At 35.8% G+C, this 20195-nt stretch overlaps 1 protein-coding gene across 1 annotated transcript; it reads left to right on the top strand.

The window, feature by feature from the left end:
• Positions 1-10986: 10986 nt before the first annotated feature.
• On the top strand, positions 10987-11883 carry LOC123251140 (vomeronasal type-1 receptor 4-like). Its single transcript, XM_044680323.1, has one exon. The coding sequence runs from the start codon at positions 10987-10989 to the stop codon at positions 11881-11883; it is 897 nt and encodes a 298-aa protein (XP_044536258.1).
• Positions 11884-20195: the final 8312 nt, after the last annotated feature.

The following is a 20195-nucleotide window of genomic DNA, read 5'->3' as shown; positions in this document are numbered from 1 at the left end:
CCTGGTGCACTATAGAATTGCAGTTCTATTATTGCTACTTCTTGAATTTCCAATATAGCCCTTCAAATAACACTAGACAACATGACAGTATATAAAAGAAAGGAATGAGGGGTCCCCAAGAAAATAAAATATTCCAAGACAACAAAAGAACTCAATATCATAAAAAAGAACCTTAATGCCTTTCTATGAGAAATATTTTGATTAATCAGACCCCAATATGCTAGCCAGCAAGAAGAGTCAGTTAGCAATTGAGAGGAGGAGGACAACTGTTGGATATAAAATTTCAATGAAAAAGATGAAAATACAAACAGTTATGTTAAGCAAAGGCATTTGATGATGTATGTACTTTTTTTGATTAATAATAATTTTTATTTTTGAAAAACGTTATCATGGTTACATGATTCATGCTCTTACTTTCCCTTTCACCCCCTAACCTCCTCTCCCCCCCCCATAGTTGATGCGCATTTCCCCTGGTTTTAACATGTATCATTGATCAAGACCTATTTCCAAATTGTTAATAGTTGCATTGGTGTGGTAGTTTCGAGTTTACACCCCCAATCGTGTCCACCTCAACCCATGTGTTCAAGCAGTTGCATTTCTTCTGTGTTTCCTCTCCTGTAGTTCTTCCTCTGAATGTTGGTAGCATTCATTTCCATAAGTCCCTCAGAACTGCTATGGATCATTGCATTGATGCTAGTACAGAAGTCCATTATATTCAATTTTACCACAGTATATTGGTCTCTGTGTACAATGTTCTTTTGGATCTGTTCCTTTCACTCTGCATCAATTCCTGGAGGTCTTTCCAATTCACATGGAATTCCTCCAGTTTATTATTCCTTTTAGCTCAATAATATTCCATCACCAGCATATACCACAGTTTGTTCAGCCATTCCCCAATCAAAGGGCATACCCTCCCTTTCCAGTTCTTTGCCACCACAAAAATCACAGCTATAAATATTTTCGTACAAGTCTGTTTATCTATGATCTCTTTGGGGGTACAGATGCAACAATGGTATGGCTGGATCAAAGGGCAGGCAATCTTTTATAGCCCTTTGAGTGTAGTACCAAATTGCCAGCCAGAATGATTGGATCAGTTCACAACTCCACCAGCAATGCATTAATGTCCCAATTTGGCCACATCCCCTCCAACATTCATTACTCTCCCGTACACTCATTTTAGCCAATCTGCTAGGTGTGAGGTGATACTTCAGCATTGTTTTGATTTGCATTTCTCTAATTATTAGAGATTTAGAGCACTTTCTCATGTGCTTATTGATAGTTTTGATTTCTTTATCTGAAAATTGCCTATTCATGTCCCTTGCCCATTTATCAATTGGGGAATGCCTTAATTTTTTATACAATTGATTTAAATCTTTGTATATTTGAGTAATTAGACCCCAGTCAGAGTTTTTTTATTATAAAGATTTTTTCCCAACTTGTTGTTTCCCTTCTGATTTTTGGTTGCATTGTTTTTGTTTGTACAAAAGCTTTTTAATTTAGTATAATCAATCATCCCATTCACATTCAGAGTTATAATTATCAGTTGTATATTTCCCAACATTTTGGTATCCTCTCTTAGTTCTACCTCTTCTTCTTAGGCTATTTCCTTTTAAACCAGTGATTTGTTTTAAACCAGTAACCTTTGTCCCCTCCCTTGATTTACTACCCATTCAACCCCCTCCTTTGTTATTCCCCTCTTTTTATTTTTAAAGCCTGATGAATTCCATCTCCCTTCTCCTCTCCTCCCTTTTTTGACCTCCCCAATCCTCTGCTCCCCTTGGTTTATCTCTTCTTTCTCAGCAGGGTTAGATAGAGTTCTATATCTCAATGGATATAGCTACTCTTCCCTCTCAGGGTTAATTCCACTGAGAGTAAGGTTTAAATATTACCTCTTAATGCTCTCTTCCTCACCTTCTTATAATAGTATTCATCCCCTCCCTTTCCCATGCCCACTTTCTGTGTAATAGAATATACTATTTTTCTTATTCATTCAAGTTTCTCTTGTTGTCCTCTACTATTAATCCCCCCTCTTTCCCACCCACCCCCTTATCATCTTAGATCATTTAGTAATCCAACCTTTAATTGTGAATAATTCTTCAAATTACTATAATAGTGGATACTATAATAGTGAATAGAGTTCACTACAGAGAATAACACATAACATTTCTCCATATAGGAATATAAATAATTAAATCTTATTGAAGCCCTTAAAGAGGCAAATTTAAAAATAAGAGTTTTCTTTCTTTCCCTTCTGGTTCTTATTTACCTTTTCATGTTTCTCTTGATTTTTGTGGTTGGATATCAAAATTTCCATAGAGCCCTGGTCTTTTCTGTGCAAATACCTGGAAATCTTCTATCTTGTTGAATGCCCATACTTTCCCCTGGAAGTATACAATCAGATTTTTTTAAAACCTTACCTTCCATCTTGGAGTCAATACTGTGTATTGGCTCCAAGGCAGAAGAGTGGTAAGGGTAAGCAATGGGGGTCAAGTGACTTGCCCAGGGTCACACAGCTGGGAAGTGTCTGAGGTCAGATTTGAACATAGGATTTCCCATCTCTAGACCTGGCTCTCAATCCACTGAACTACCCAGATGCCCCCTATATAATCAGTTTTGATGGGTAGGTGATCCTGGGTTGTGGACCCAGTTCTTTTGCCTTTCTGAATATCATATTCTGAGCCTTGTGGTCTTGTAGTGTGGAAGCTGCCAGATCCTGTGTGATCCTGATTGGTGCTCCTTGATATCTGAATTGTCTCTGGCTTCTTGTAAAATTTTTTATTTTACTTGGAAGCTGTTGGATTTGGCTATTATATTCCTAGGGGTTGTCTTTTTTCAGGGTTAAGTGTAGAGGGTGATCTATGGATCCTTTCAATGTCTATATTGCCCTTTTATAGAACTTCAGGGAAATTTTGCTAAATAATTTCCTTTAGTATGGAGTCCAAATTTCTATTAATTTCTGCTTTTTCAGGAAGACCAATGATTCTCAGATTATCTCTTCTAGACCTGTTTTCTTGATCTGTCAATTTCTCAGTGAGATATTTCATGTTTCCTTCCATTTTATCAGTCTTTTGACTTTGCTTTATTTGTTCTTGTTGTCTTGAGAGATCATTGGCTTCTACTTGCCCAATTCTTGTCTTTAGAGACTGGTTTTCTCCTATATTCTTTTGATTTTCCTTTTTGATTTGGTCTATCCTGTTTTCTAGCTGTTTGATTTTGGTCTCCAATTTGCTTATTAATTCTTTTGATTTGGGGGCATCTTTTTCTAATTTCCCAATTCTAGCCTTTAGAGACTGGTTTTCAGCTATAATCTTTTGGTTTTCCTTTTAAATCTGGTCTGTTTGGTTCTTCAAGGCTTCCAGCTGGTCATTTCTTGTCTTCAGTTTGTTTATCAATTCATTTGATTTCTGAGCCTCACTTTCAAATTTCAAAATTCTGCCTTTTAAACTGTATTTTCTTGCCAGTTCTCTTCAATCTTTCTCATAATCTCAGATTTGAACTCTTCAATAGCTTGTGACCAGTTTTCATTTTTGGGGGGAAGGTTTGGATATGATTACTTGTTTGTTTTCCTCTGCTGTTTGCTCTGTTGTCTGGATTTTTCTGTGTAAAAGTTGTTGAGTGTTAAAGATTTCCTCTTGATCTTTCTCTTCTGGGGTTCTTGTCTCTGGCTTGCCACTGTTAACCCAGTGGCCTCTCAGCTTTATTCTCACATCCAGGGTCTGTCTGCACTCTTTAGGCTCCTGAGGTCTCAGGTGTAGTTGTTCTGAGGGTCAAGCCCCCTGGTGGTCCCCTTGCTTGTTTCTCTGCCCGAAGCTCCTTTAACAGTCTAAGGGTGCTGCTTCCACAGTTGTGCACCTCTCTGCCCTGAGTCCCCACAAAAGGTCTGTGCCTGTGCTCAGGACCCGCATCTGCAGCTGTGACCATGCCTGCACTCAGGGTCTGTATTCAAAGTCCACGAGTTCTTTAGTCTCTTAGGGTCCTAAGTCTTGCTGCTCTCAGGAATAGGCCCTGGTGACCCCAGGTATCTGCCAATGACTTAATGGATGCCCCAAACTTGCTCTAATTCTTTTGCGCTGGCTTTGGCACTGTAGGTGGTATTGGGGAGGGCAGTGGGTTGCTCAGCTCTCATTTTAGTGAGAGCTGTTTCACTCACTTATAGCATGGAAATGCCCCGATTCCACATACCTTCAATGCAGAGCCCTGTTGTGGGGTCCCTTCATTCATCTGGATTTGTTTTTATGTCTTCTTGAGGAGTCCTATATGCATGGGTTAGGAGAGGTCAATCAGTTGCTGTTTACTTTGCCTCCATCTTAACCAGGAACTCTAATTTCTGTATGTACTTTTTAAAAAAGCTAATTTTTTAAAACTTTTGAATCTGTGCACTATGATATTGAAAATATTATCCCACTGGAAGATACATCATTGGCCCTCAAAATGGGAATTCATGAATTTATAGCAATCATAATCCTCTCTTTTATTCACAGGTTACAATGGATTTGATAATCAGTCATTCCATGAAGACATCTAAAGATTGTTTTCATATAAGAAAATTCTGGAGTTATTATACCTTCAACTGACTAGAGTCAGAATCCTAGAGAACTGTGTCCTCTCATGACTAATAGAGTTCTAATTTCATGTCTTGTCAAAGAACAGCTCTTCCAAACTTTCGATTGAGCTCTTTAGGAAGTGTGTCCTATAGGTAAGGATGTTACTTTTATTTTCAATCTTTTGCTTTCCCACTTCTTTCAACTGTTTACTCTTCTTGAGACCTGATTGTCTTGAGATAATACTTTTTATCTGCATTCCCTTTCACAGAATATTTATCCTTTCATCCATTCTCATTAACTCCCTGTATAAGATTAGGATGTTGAAATACTTATGGGTAACAGTCTATCACCACCTCTCAGTGTTTACTGCTCTTTTATAGTCCAGTCATTCTAAATCTGTCACAGTAATTAAATCCTGGTGTGGCTTTCCACATATCCATTTTCTCATTGAGTTTGTTTGCTAGATTCAAAATCTTTCTCTCCTTGCCTGCATTCTCTTAATATCTCCATCTCAACTACTTTGATTAATATTTCAACTCTATACCATCCCTCCTAGTTCTGTAAGAAATGCATATTAGAATGATTAAGGGTAATTTTACTATAAATATCTCAAAAACATGCCTACAATTAGAACCATTGGTATAAAATTAGGTCTTATGAAGAAGGGAAGCACAGAGCTAAAGATGCTGAAAGATTGCCAGAAATGTTTCCAAAAGAAATCCAAGAAATAGGAAAAGAGTCTTTAAATGTGAAAAATATTATTGTAGCAATTTTTCCGACATCTCCTGGGAAACACAACTTTTAGACCTTGTAGAAGTAAGGATTCACTTGAAAAATTAAATTTGCCTTTGGAAAAGACCTAATTAATAATAATCAGATTCGTCTGTCTTGTTCTTTTGCAAAACTTTGATTATATTCATTTTTATTAGTGTGCTTGTTTTCTGAAAAAAATAGCATTTACTGTTTTCAACTTTTCTTATCATTATCAATCAGGATTTTGTTCCATCAAATCTTAGAGTAAGTTGAAAATGCTTTCCTCCTATTAGAAGCATGCATTATATTGGCTGCAGAGCACCTGAATGTCTTTTGAAAACTGCCTGAAGATGAAAATCCCAATTAAATGATAAGCTCAGAAGTCACATTTCAAAAGGATGAAAAAAGGAGAGGATGCTGAGGTAGTTGCTGTTGAATTAGATTTTTTTCCTATAAATTTAGGGGAAAATGGAGAACAAAGAGAAGACAAAAGTTTGAGGGGAAGTCATGTGGGAATTGCATCAAGCAGCCATTTAGAAAGAAATTCTTCATCAAAAAGAAGAAGCAAGTCTTTTTCTAAATTTGGACAAAAAGAGGAAAAAGTTAAGGTTGACATTGAGAAATTTTGAGATGAAGAAAGAGAAGATAAGAAATCTAAAACACTTTAATGAGAAGAGTGTGGCATAGACAGATCTATTCCCAAGGGAAAAGAAGACAACAAGAATAAGAGATAAAATTCTGACAAAGATTGTTGGCAAACCAGATATTATGTGGCTTCGTCCCACCAAATCCTTTGGCTCACCAGAGATAACCTACATAGGAAGTAGTGATCATGTCACTAAGAGCTCTAGGATTCGAATTGCCACATGAATTTCCAAAGTGTAGAATCATCGTTAGCTTCCTGTATTTTCACACTCACCATGTACAGTATGTACCCTCTTTGTTGAGTATGTCAGAAGACCATGGATGGTTTTCTTGCACATAATATGCTATCTTATTTAATTAAATGCTTCCTCTATACACAAATGATATCCTTTACAGAAATAGAAAAAAGGTGAAACTAAAATTTTGCCGTATTTGTTTTGATTATATAAAATCTTACTAACTTAATCATTCTAATACATAATGGTCACAAAAGTAGAAGCAGTAGCAAAAATAATAATAATAATAAAACATTTATATGGCACTTTAAATTTTGACAAATATTTTACATACACTGTTTATCCCTACAGGATCCTTTGGGAAATAGAGATAACTATCATTTCCACTTTAAAGGGAAGAAACTGAGGTAGACAAGTGTTAAATAATTTGTCCCAGGTCACATGTCATCATATGTTCATGTCTCCAAGTCAATAGCCCTCAACTCTGGGCTATCTTTCTGCCAGGAAATCTATCATGGGGAGATCACTAAGAAAGAGACTGGGTTCTACAATCATATTATTGTTTTATCTGTTATTCATACTGATTAATATAGATGCTCAAGCTTTTTTCTATTATACCACCTATTTATTAAATACAAAAAAAAATTTAGTCACATTACTATGCCAACAGGATATTATTCCACTTTTATGCAATGAAAAAAATTATTTCTTTATATACTTGAATAGATAATTCAGTTGTAATCCAATAAAACATTGAATGTTGGATATGACACATGTCTATTTGCCATGAAAGTTAACAGGGAGGAGAGTAACATCTAAGCGTCCATTAGTCAGAGAAAATAATTAATGTGCTCTTTTAATTAATTAATACATAAATTGAAAGTGATCTATATATATACATATTTAAATTAATAAATCAGCCTCTTTACATACATGTTATATATATATATGAAACTATACATGTAAGCCTCTGCATATATGAATAATACCATAAATATATGTATACATGCATCAGTATGAGCCTGAATATAATTTTAAAGAGATGATAATTAAATTATGGGAGTTAATAAAATGAAAAAGTAAAAGGAGAATAGTAAGGAGATTTCAGAACTTCTGTCTCTGAAAAATACTTTACCTTCAAGTTTATGACCAGGATGAAGACCCAGGAAAACATAGTGAGAGAGGAGTAGGAGCAAGATAGTAGTAGAAATAGGATATATTGGCATAGGAAGTATGTATATTCTCCTAGAACAGTGATAGGAAAACTACAGCCCACGGTCCAGATGTGGCCCCCTGAAATGTTCTATCCAGCCATGTGACATTATTCCTAATATGATGAATATAATGACTAGGAAACAATACAATGAACTTCAAAAGAGTTGACTTAGAAACAGACTGACAGATGAGCATTTCCTTTCATTTGGCCCCCTCTTTAAAATGTCTGCCCATCACTGTACCTAGAAAATACAGAAGTTCCCAGAAAGGGAAGCAGTCATTAATATTAATGACTACACAGAAGTAGAGAATGGGGGAGTTTTGTGAAAAGGCAATTATTTGTAGAGAATAGCTTCAGTGGAACAATGATGTCAGAGGAAAAGTGTCAGAAGTTTAAAAGGATGAGAAAATGGGGCAGCCATGTGTATCAGTGAATTGAAAGTCAAATCTAGAGATGATAGGTCCTGGGTTCAAATCTGGTCTCGAATATTTCCTCCCAGTGTGAACCTAAGTAAGTCACTTAACCTTCATTGACTAACCGTTATCACTCTACTCCCTTAGAACACAAGTACATCATACATAATATTAACTCTAAGACAGAAGGTAAGGGTTTTTAATAAAAACAAAAGTGAGAAAACAGACATTGGATTTGTACCTTAACAGAACCATTTAAAATGAAGTCCAAATTTGCTCAAAAATCTATAAAGATATCTTTATTGTGATAGCAAAAAATTGTAAATCATAAAAGAAACATTTAATTGTAAAATAGCTAAACACTGTAGAACATGAATATAATGGAATATTAATTTTCTATGAAAACTTTATAATATGATGACTGTAGAAAATGTGATTATGCTAACATAATCTGAACTATGACAAAGAAGCAATACAAAAAAATGTACACAATAGTAAAACTTTAATTAATAAGCTAAATGAAAAAGACAATAAATAAGGAATATTTTTTAAATAAGTATGGAGTGGGGGGTAGCTAGATGAGTCAGTGGATAGAGAGCCAGGTTTAGAGACAGGGGGTCCTAGGTTCAAATCTGACCTCAGAGACTTCCTAGCTATATGACCCTGGACAAATCACTTGACTCCCATTGCCTAGCCCTTACCACTCTTCTGCCTTGTAACCAATACACAGGACTGATTCCAAGACAGAAGGTAAGGGTTTAAAAAAAATAAAAGCATAAGGGCAACTATGTGACTCAGTGGATAGAGAGCCATGCCTGAAGACATATCTCAGTTCATATCTGGCCTCAGATATTTCCTAACTTTAATCCTGGGCAAATAATGTCCATTGCCTAACCATTACCACTCTTCTGCCTTGGAACTAATACATAGTATTGACTCAAAGATAGGAGGTAAGATTCTAGAGGACAATTTGGAATTATGCCCAAAGCACTATAAAACCATCCATAGCCTTTAATCCAGTAATTCCACTGCTAGATCTATATCCAAAAGAGATTATAAAAATAGGAAAGGACTTGCTTATACAAAAATAGTTATAGTTGCTCTTTTTGTAGTGGCTAAGAATTGGAAACTAAATGGATGTCCATCAAATGGGGAATGGCAGAACAAACTGTGCTATATGATGGTGATGGAATATTATTGTTCTGTAAGGAATGATGAACAGGTTGATTTCAGAAAGATCTGGAAAGCCCTACATGAACAGATATGGAATGAAGTAAGCAGGACCAGAAAAACAATGTACATAGTAACAACAATATTGTGGAATATTCAAATATGATAGACTTAGTTACTATCAAAAGGATTTTCTTAAGCTCTCTCTATGTCTCTTTAAGAGGCAAGAGAGCAGAAAGATTTCTAAGTGGAGCAGAGGGGACAGGAGTCTGTGTGCCAGAGCTGAAGACTCCATTACCAGGGAAATGAGGGGAGATATATACGGAAGGATCAGTTGGCAGTTGAAGTCTTTTGCCTCTGGATCTTTGGAGAGCAGGAGGTCTAATTCTGTCTCAGCTACCGGCAATTAAATACTGACAATTGGGTATAGAAACTGTATAAGGGAGTTTGTGAGTGGCAAATGTCTATTTAGAAAGATAGTTATTTAGTGAATCAATCTTAGGTATTGTAGGTTAGATAGGCTCTTATGACCAAGGTAGAAGCACCTGTCTTTTAAGACAGAGTAGGGTTTTTAGAAATTTTAGATAGAATTAGGAGTTTAGGTGTAGTCATAGAGTATTAGAATAATAATCTCCTTTTCCTCCTTTCTATTTTCTATTTGTACTTCTTCTCAAATTAAACTAAGTGTTTTATTCAACTGATCTTCTCACTTCTGTCAAACTCCTACCATGTAATCCTTAAATTACTATCAGCAAAACAATGATCCAGGACAATTGTGAGCGACTTATGACAAAGAATGCTATCCACCTCCAGAGAAAGAACTCTTAAACTAGTACTGCAGATGAAAGTAAAAGATTTTTCACCTCTTTATTTGGGTATATGTTTTGGGGTTTCAGTTTTATAAGATTTTTCACTTATAAATGAATAACATGAAAGTCTGTTTTATGTAATAGTGCATATATAACCTGGCCTGAATTGCTTGACTGCTCCAAAGGGAAGGGGGAAGTAAGAAGAGGGTGAGACAATTCGCAATACATAACTTCAAAAAACTTATTGGAAATTTGCTATTACATTTAATTGGCAAAAATGTACATATATATAATTTTACAAATTAGAATACTTAAATGACAGAACACAAGAGTTTAAAAACAAAATAAGTAGGTCTCTTGTCATGAAGTATAACAAAATACTTCTGACCTGTTTTAGCAGTAGAAAGTTCAAAGATGTTTTTCTCATAACTATTGAAATTTTTGATTCATAATCTAGGTTGTTTTTTTTTTCTCATTTGTAATGTAGGTCAGCTCTAGTGGGAGAAATTTTGGGGGAATTTTGATGATGAAATAAAAAATAAATTTATATATATTTTTAAAAGATATATTATCATAGATAATGAATACAGTAGGTTCCAGTAAGGGTATTATAGGTATATGAAAGACATAAAAGTGATAATAGAAATCAAAAATTTGTAGGTGAAAAGAAACATAAAGAAAGTTGGAAAACAGTAGGAGCTAAATCTTATGAATATTTTATTAATCTGGTAACTTCTGTTCAACTCTTTGCAATTCAATTAGAGGTTTTCTTTGCAATGACTTTGATGTGGCTTGTTATTTCTATCTATATTTCATTTTACAGATAAGGAAAATGGGGAAAATAGGTTTAAATGACTTGATCAGTTAAACAACTATTTTAAGTGAATGAGGCTGGATTTGCACTCAGGTCCTGTGAATTCAGGTCCATCACTCTCTTCATTGATCCACCCACATATCCATGGGCATTCAAATATTGGGAAAGAAGAAATGATATTTTTTAAATGTATGCAAGAGGAGAAATTTGTGGTTCACTAGCAAAGCATTACTTACTTCTGGAGAGGATTTTTGGTCCTCATATGGAAGATAATAAGGTAATCGAATTTCAATGAGAATATTTTAGTAAATAATGAGGACAATGTCCTGTCTTTCTCCATAGGTCACGAAATTGACAGCAAATAATTTTCACAAGACAGATAGGAAATGATGACTTATGATGAAATTCTGGCAATCATATACATGCAAGTTACTGGAATAGGATTTCTATGGAACTGTGTCGTCCTATTCCTAAACATATATAATTTCCTCATTGCTCATAGGATAAGGCACAAAAATCTAATTATCAGCCATTTGACCTTTTCCAATGCTTTATTGCTTCTCTTTGGAGGAATTCCCAGTGCAACAAGGATTTGGAAAATGAAATGTTTACTAGAAGATCTGGGAATTAGAATCATAACATATATGCAGACAATGGGTCGAGGTCTCTCCCTAGACAGCACCTGCCTCTTGAGTGTCTTCCAGGCCATCACAATTAGTCCCAACAACTCCAGATGGGTACAGCTAAAAATCAGAGCACCAAAATGCATCACTCAGTGCATTCTTCTTTGTTGGGTATTCAATCTACTTTTAGATGTGATTATATTTTTCTACCCAACTAGCCCCCAAAATAGCACAGACAGTAAATATGGATGCAACACTGGATATAGGTCCCTAGATATGAATACTGAGGATCACTTAAAAATTAGAATTCTTTCGTGTGTCCATGATTCTTTCTTTCTGTGTCTCATGACTTTTTCTAGTGTCTATATGGTTGTAATACTGTACAGACACAAGAGGCATGTCAATCATATTCATAATAATAGTCGATTCACAAAAATATCTGCTGAAACCAGAGCCACTCAAGCTATCTTACTTCTAGTGAGCACCTTTGTTTTATTTAATGTACTCAGTCCTGTTTTTATGCTGTATATGTCCTATTTTAAATACCAAAACCCTTGGATGATACATACCTCAGTCTTTCTCTCTCTGGGATTTCCAACAGTCAGCCCTTTTCTTCTGATCAGTGTTGATAAACAGATTCGCAGGACTTGTGCTCACTGAAACATTGAAAAGATACAAGGTCTCTATCACCTTGAAATATGAATACACAGAAAATAACTATACAGGCATACAGACTTGAAATGTGTCAACTGGAAGGGGCATTGAAGAACATCAAAGCCAATCATGTGAAATATTCCTAAAGTAAGGAGCAGGATTAATGGATTGTGAAGAGATTTTTTTTTCTCAATTTTAACTCCTTTGGTGGATTATGAAAAATTCCAAAGCATCTAAATGTACCCCTAAAGAGATATCATTATCTAGGCTGAAATTATGGGATTTTATTAGGGTTGCATGATGTTAGTCCCATACCCTATTAACTCCATTTCACTTCTCCAGTCAAAGCTGTATTTTCAAGATATCATGTCAGTTTATGCCTATGTAAGTGTTCCCTGATCTTCTCTAGCTAGATCTAGTTCCCTTTGCAATCCCAGCAATTTAATCTCCTGAATCAAGTTGCCAGCCAGGACTTCACTCTTTGTCAGATAGCATAAGTCAATAATGGAAAACCTATGATGCAGGTCCCAATGATGGCACACAGAGCACTCTTTTAAACACCAAACTGCCCTACTCACTCCACCTCCCTGCCCCCACCAGAGTTCATTACTAGAAAGATAGAAGGAGTAGGGAAGGGCTGCTTCCTTCCCATTCTCCACTGTACATGATAACATTTTTTCTCATCACCTGCCACTCTGCCCAGCAGCCCAATGGGAGCACACAGAGGATAAGGTGGGCAGCTCACAGGCTACAGAGCTAGAGTGGAGCAGAATGCTCAGGCCACTTGCCTCCCCTTCTCTACAATCACTGAGGACATTTCTCACTTCACCAACCAGCAGCCCAATAGGAGTGCTTTCTCCCTCCCTTGTGTGGGGTAAGGGAAGGTGGAGTATGTCCAGCAGAGGGCAGTGCCATAGCATGAAGTTTCTGGGGTAGGGGAGGAGGGCCCATCAACTCAGTTTTTCTGCTGGAGTAGGGGTGGAACCTGACACTCCATCTCTAAAAGGTTCACCATCACCGGCGTGACTACTAATATATATACTAATTATATTATATTATTAGTATATATTATTATTAGTGGGTGGAAGGAAGTTCAATAGGGTGGGTAGGCTTTTGTACCTGCAATCTAGCTACCTTGCCTGAGAGACCTAGAGAGCTGTCATACCTGCTGTCAATAGAGCTGAGAAAGAACAATATCACAACTACCTAAGAACATCAATAGCTTTCCCTATCCTTTAGTTTGGCTCCAGCCAGGTCAAACCAGGGTTAGTGAGAGAATGAAGAAGCTCCAGCCTATCATTGATCCACATGCATCAACAATTTCTGATCACTTACATTAAACTAACTTAGATTTAGCTTTCTTAATCCTCTTACCCCATTCCTTGCTCCTGACCCCTTGTTAAGTGAGAAATAAACCTTGTTAATAAGTTCATCTAAAGATTGGAGTACCTTTCCTAATTAGTGAACATTCAAAGCTTTTAGGAAAAGGGAACCTTATTTCATGCAGTCAGAATTTCAGTGTTATCCACCTAGTATTAATACCAGCCCATACCAACAGCAAACCCAACCCCAAGTCAAGAGGCTAGAGGAGTTGTCAACACACTCCCAACTCCTTCTTGGTTACTTGGCTTGGGCAACTGTTAAAGGAGGCAGTTTGGCAGGCTCAGTCCAGCAGAGCCTATCAAGCTGAGGGGAGCACAGCCCTCTTCTGTAATCCAGTGCTGCAAAGCTGCAGGCCTATTGTGTTTCCTCTGTTTCTCTCCTATTTTTTTAACACTGCCTAGCCCTAGGTCTAAGGAAATTGAAAAGACTGCAATTGGTTTCTGTAAAGAAGGGAGAGAGACAGGAAATGATGTGGAAAAGGTGCATAAAAGATGAGACAGAAGAGATGAGCATGGCCTTCTACTATTTCTTTCCTGGCATTTGGAAGGATTGTTTCTGGAGATTCTTGCCTTGGCTTCAGAGGAAACTCTTTCCATGGAATCTGTGTAGGTGAGTGGAGCTACTTTCTTTTCCTTGGAGTCATTCTGCATTGGTGGACTCTGGCTGAAGACATCATCAGGATTTCTGGCTGAGGTTTACAAGGAGATCCATGTAGAAATCAGGACTCAGGGAAGTCCCTGCTTGGGGATGAGCAAGACTTCACCTGAGAAGGACTGGTAGGCTTGTTAAAGCTGTGGCTCTTTTCTACATTTCCCACTTTCACTTTTTCTACCTTTTTGTAAGTAAAAGCTGTCAACAGTCATTTTGTCTTAGGGACTAATATTTTGTAAATGGCAACAACTTTTAAAACTTTCATATTGAGTCAAAACTCCAATTTAAATCCTTACACCTTTCTCTTCTCACTCTCTTCTAAACACCTAACAACTTGCCTTTCTACATTTTCATTCCACCAAGCCTGCTTCCTTCAAAGTTCAGAATTGTATTTTAGTTTGCAAATCCACTGGACTTTTCGCAGTCTTCATTCTCCTTTAACTCCCTAGAGCCTTTGATACTAATGTTCACTCTCTCCTACTTGGTACTCTATTATCTCTAGGTTTTCAGGATACAATGATATTCTAGTTTTCCTATTACCTCTATGACTGATCATTCTCTGTCTCTTTTAAAGGATTTGGTTCCAAGTCATATTCTCTAAATGTAGATTCCCTCAGTGTTCTGTTCTGGATATTCTTCCCCTCTAAATTACTTTACTTCATCATCTTCTGAGTGTCCATGGATTCAAATACTTTCTCTATGCTAATGGTTTTCATATCTCCTAATACTGGTCTCAATTCTCTGCTGACTTCCAGTCTTACATCTTCACTGCCTTTCAGATATCTGAAAATGGCTGGCCATTAAATTTTTAATTTCAAAAGTGTTCAAAAAGTAAATGCTTTCATTTTCCCAATAAAACTTTCACTCTCCTATACCTTCCCTATTACTGTAGGGTACAATATAATCTCTGTCTCTCATCCTCAAAAACAGAGGATTTATCCTGCATTCCTCATCATCTCTCACTCTCCCATACTGACTCTCTTGTTAAGGCTTGTTAATTTGCCTTTAAATACATCTTAAACATATCTCTTTTTTCCTCTCTTATTGGCCACCAGTATAGTGGAGAGCATCATCACTTTATGTCTAGTTCATTGCAGTAGTTGGATGTTGTGTCTTTCCATTTCATGCCTTGTCCCATTCCGAACCATCCTTCAGTTAGCCACTAACCACTAAAGTAATTTTCTAAATGTTCATCATTGGATCATCATGAAATGACCAGGGATCATCAGAGTGATGAATTAGTAGAAAACCTTATGTATGGATTACACAGAAGTAACCAAAATAAAATCACATTTGTTTAGCTCAGAGACAACTTTTTTTAGTAAGAATTTTAATATTTGAAAAAAAAGTTTAGAGCAAAAGGAAAGCTGTTTGGCAGAGACCAGCTCTACCTCATACCATATAAAAATAAGGTCAAAATTGGTAAATGATTTAGACATAAAGATGGTATAAACAAATTAAGGGAAAATTTTCCTGATAAATCTATAAAAGGGGAAGAACATATGCCCAAATCAGAGATTGAGAAAATGAAGGGAAATAAAATGCAATGTATTAAGTTAATGAAATTTTTAAAAAAGTAGATTTGTTCCCCAACCAAAAAAAAAACAAAACATGATTGGTGCCAAGACTACAAGAAAGAAGGAAAGTGAGGGGGAAATTATAACTTTTTTCTGATGAAGGTCTTATTTATCAAAAATAAAAGAGACATTGTAATTAATAAAAATAATAGAAATTGCATTGTTAGTCAAAGGCTATAAACAAGAATTTTTTAGAATAAGAAAAATAGCTAGACATGCTCAGGTGAAAAAATATTCTAAATCACAATTAATTAGAAAAATGCAAATTGAAACAATTCCAATGTACAACTTGACTTTTATCAGAACATGTAACATGATATAAAAGAAAAAATGGTAGCAGAAATGTGGAGAAAATGTGACACAAATATGCTTTTGATGGTAGTTTGTATTGGTTCAGCCATTCTAGAGAACAATATGGAGCTGTACATAATAAAGTATATGAAAAGTGCATATAACTTTTAACCCAGCAATAAGGTTTCATCTATAAAAAAGAGATCAGAGAAAAAGGAAAAGAATCTAAATATACAAAAGTAATTATAACACCTCTTTTTTTCTGGTATCAAAGACTTGGGCGTTGGAAGAATGCCCATTAACTGAGGAATGGGTTTAATATAACTGTAATAGTTGGATTAGAATGGTTTAATATTATTATGCTATATTTAGTTACAATAGGAATTGTTATAGAGAAACCACAGAAGTTATGTCATCTGACACAAAGTCAAGTGAGCAAAACCAGAAAAAATCATACACAATAACTGCAATATTATAAAAACAGTCATGGAAAAACAGTTACTCTGATCAAGATAATTGTAAGGGTTAAAAATGGTTTGACTAAATTTATGAGTTAAAAAGAATTATTGTGGTCAATGTTTATAAAAATAAAAAATTAAACTATGAGTTTGTTAATAGCTTTAGTAGCCTTATTACAGCTCAGTAGAGATAGTAAAGAGGGAAATGTAGGAAAGAGGTAGAAAGTATTGCCTAGCTAAATACCCTATAATTACCAATCCAAAGAAATCCAGCTCAACTCCAACAAACGCTGCCTTAGGTACCTATCTCCAACCAGGAGTCATGGTAGTCTCTTCAATAATAGTCTTACCAGCATGGAATCAATCTCCAAGGCAGAAATCCAAGGCAAAAGAATATCTCCAATGCAGAAGACCCAACAACACAGAGACAACAATGCAGAAGTCCTCCCTCAGCAGGAGCCACCAAGACAGTAGAAGTGAATCAGAATTCCTAAAGTTTGCTTTTATGAGCAGTTTTCTCCTGTAACATGGAAAATGGCAGGATGGAATACCTGCAAGATACAGGGTCAAGCCTCACCCAGAATTCCAGGGGACTCACCCCTGGAGAACTCTGGGTGAGGAAACAGTTTGAAAGCAGTTAAACAGTTGATTCCTGGGGGTTGAAGTGAGCAGGTCACTCTGCTTGCTGTTCCCAGTTTTGTGATTGCCTTGGGGGCCATTGTGGCAAAAGCCATTTGGTTTCTTCTCTGGAGTTTGCCTGTCTGGTGGAATTAGACCTTTCCTGCAATAGCATTTTGTTATTCATTTAGTTATTTTAGATATTAGAAATGATAATTACAGGCTAGAGAGCAAGCTAGCTAAAGGTCTGCCACTCTCTCCTGGGGGTGGGGGGAGGGGCAATTTCTACCTAACAGTTCAGGGCTTCCCAGAACTTATCCAAATCCTTGATACCTCTTTCCTGCCTTCCCTTCTTCTTTTATCAATGTAAACTTCATCTTTTAATAGCTGTCTCTGACTAATATTTTGGGCATACTCACAGCTACCATAAAGCTTGGTTCCTTTTAGTTGCCAGCCAAAGAAGTCAGATTCTCATCTGTCCCTGAAAACAACAAGACATCAAAGTTCTCCTATTGTCCCTCAGTCAAACCCGTGGGGAATATAAGTTGAGAAAGTGAACATCATTAAAGATTTGCCTTGCTGAGCCCTTGCCAGGGGATATCAGTCCTGCCTCCATTTCCAACTGATTTCCAACTGCTTGATGGGAGGGGTGAAGAGTAAGAAGCACCTACCCCTCCCTACTCACTCTAGCCTGTGGGGGAAGAGTGAATCCTGCAGCTTTCTGGTTTCAGGTCAACACTTCAACTTCCCAAACATCTCTGTTAAGATCAACATAACATCTCCACATCATTTCCTGTCTCTCTGATTTCTCCTTCCTTTCATTGTGGACTGGTTAGTCTACCACATTTTAGGAACCAATAAAGTCTCAATTTGCCTAGTACTGTGGGAGTGCTTGTGGTGTTTTTGGACTGTTAATAACTAAGTAAATGTGAACTTATCTTTCTTAGTGACTTACTAAGTGTTAAGTAGAGGTACTTCAAGTTCTGATTGATTAATTTAAAATAGACAAAGGAAATAAAAATATTCCCTTTCACACAATAATCCAAAAAAATTTCAAAATACTTTGATGAAAAATTCTATACTTCTCCAGAAATAGGCCAGTTAAAGTGTGAGTGTGGAACAAAGAAGAATTTTTCAGTTTGTGTTTTTTTGCTTTTTCACAACATAATATTAAAATGCTTTTCATTTCACATATATAGTTGATATCACATTGTTGATCTCATTATTTGGAGAACGCAGGAAGAAGAGAGAGAATTCAGAATGATTTTTTAAAATTTACATTTAAGATAAATTATTATTATATTAATTTTATAGAAATAAAAATCAAATAAAATTCCAACTTCTAAAGGAAGCCTTCTCCAGCCCCTTTTAAATATACTGCCTTTGTTCTGTGGATTATTTACTATTTGTCTTATATATTATTTGATTTGCATATATTTGTTTCTATGTTTGTCCCCCTCATTATTTTGTAAGCTCCTTGAGGTCAAGGACTGTCTTAGCCCTTTAAAAGAGTGACAGGCACACAGTAAGAATTGAGTAAATATAAGTTTATAAGCTTATCCAAGGTGAGTATAATTTGTTCAAATTAAATAAGATAGATAGAGAGGAGGGTAAAACTAAACATGAATAATTTTTATCATTTCTCACAGAACATGAAACAACACTGGTGATTTGTGTGAGTAAATACAGAATATGAGTAGAGAGAAAGAAAAAACATTCTACGATTGAAGTATAAAACAAATATCCTGAATAGTCAGTCAATAAACAAATTATTTTTCACTATATTTCAAACATTGTATTAAGTGTTTAGGATATGACTAAAAGAGAAAGAAAAGAAAAAAACAGTCCCTTTTTTTCCAGAATATCAAAATCTAATGAATGAAAACAATTCAAAATAAGTAATGGAAAAGCTCAAGAAGAGGGTGTGATCCATGATGGAGCCATTATGGAGAAATCTAGAGAGGTTGTAAAGAAGTAGCTATTGGAAAATGGGGAGAGGAATATGCACAACCCTTTCTAAATAGGGATTGTGAGCCCATGGCCCTTTCTACCAATAGAAATATGCAAACATAAGGGATATGAGTACTAATGAGATTCATCAGAAACAATATAACATGAAGGATAATGAGAATTCCCAATAACAAGTTTCCTGGAGAAAGATGATATGATGGGTAAGTTCATGGAAACCAAAATTCAGGTTATTTATTTAGGAAATGAGTAGGAGGCTATAATAAGTCCTTTTACTATATAGAGCTTCTGGACCCAATTGACCTATGATATAGTCAAAGTGTTCAGTCATAAGGGCAGAATGTACTTACAGCATGTGAGTACCTGATGGATTCAGTCTTTCAGGATAAAGGAATTTCCAAATGATGAATTTCCTGAAGAAGGAACTTTCAATGAAAAGGAGATAAAGATTAGGGAAAACACTTCCAAAACTTTCATGATGGCATGACCAAATTGGAATGGAATAATTCAATTGACCAGACAGACATATTTAGAAATCTCTACCAAAAACAGTACAAAAAAAAAAAAAAAAAAAACTCATCAATTTATCCTCAAAAAAATGGCAGCAATAACAAGGGAAGTTTGAATTTGAATCAGATTCCTGACTCAGAAGAATGAATTGGCACTTCAGATGGATAATATGGAAATGTGGAGAATAAGTAACAGTTTCTTCTACACACTCTGATGGGATGGTGTTAGAGGAATCCAGACAGTCTCATTTGAATCCTAGAGTTTTGGGAAAACATTACAAAGATTTCAATTAAGAAAAAAAGGGTGTAATTAAACAAATAGGAAAGAGGGAGTAATTGCATGTAATATGGGAGGTTATCAAGAAAGAATTATATTGAAACAGATCGGGAACACAGGTGTATTTCAAAGATTGGTTAAAAAAGCAAAACATAGTATTGATTAACTGATATAATATGCCTGAGCTAATAAGTGGGACAATAAAAAGAGATTAGGGCTGTAAAAAGGGTAGAGGGTTTGGGGATTAGATTAAATTGGGCCAATGTGATTACTTTAACTGTGGCCTAATAGAAGGAGCCCAGCATAGCCTGTCCTGAGTTAATACACATAGACCATTATGATATTAAATAAAAGTTGGTTTAATTAATAATGACTGTAGAAAAAATGATCATGCTTACATAATCTGAACTATAACATAGTACAGAATTTTAAAAATGTACACAATAATAACAAAGCTTTGTTATAAGAAAAATAAGATATATATATATATATACATATATATATATATTATATATCCCAAAGAGATTTTTAAAAATTGGAAAAGATCTGCTTGAACAAAAACACTTAAAGCTGCTCTTTTTGAGAC

The sequence above is a fragment of the Gracilinanus agilis genome, chromosome 6, assembly GCF_016433145.1.
Source record: "Gracilinanus agilis isolate LMUSP501 chromosome 6, AgileGrace, whole genome shotgun sequence".
NCBI lineage: Eukaryota > Metazoa > Chordata > Mammalia > Didelphimorphia > Didelphidae > Gracilinanus > Gracilinanus agilis.
Note: the sequence above shows the minus strand (reverse complement) of the source record. Positions and strands in the feature narration are given on the sequence as shown.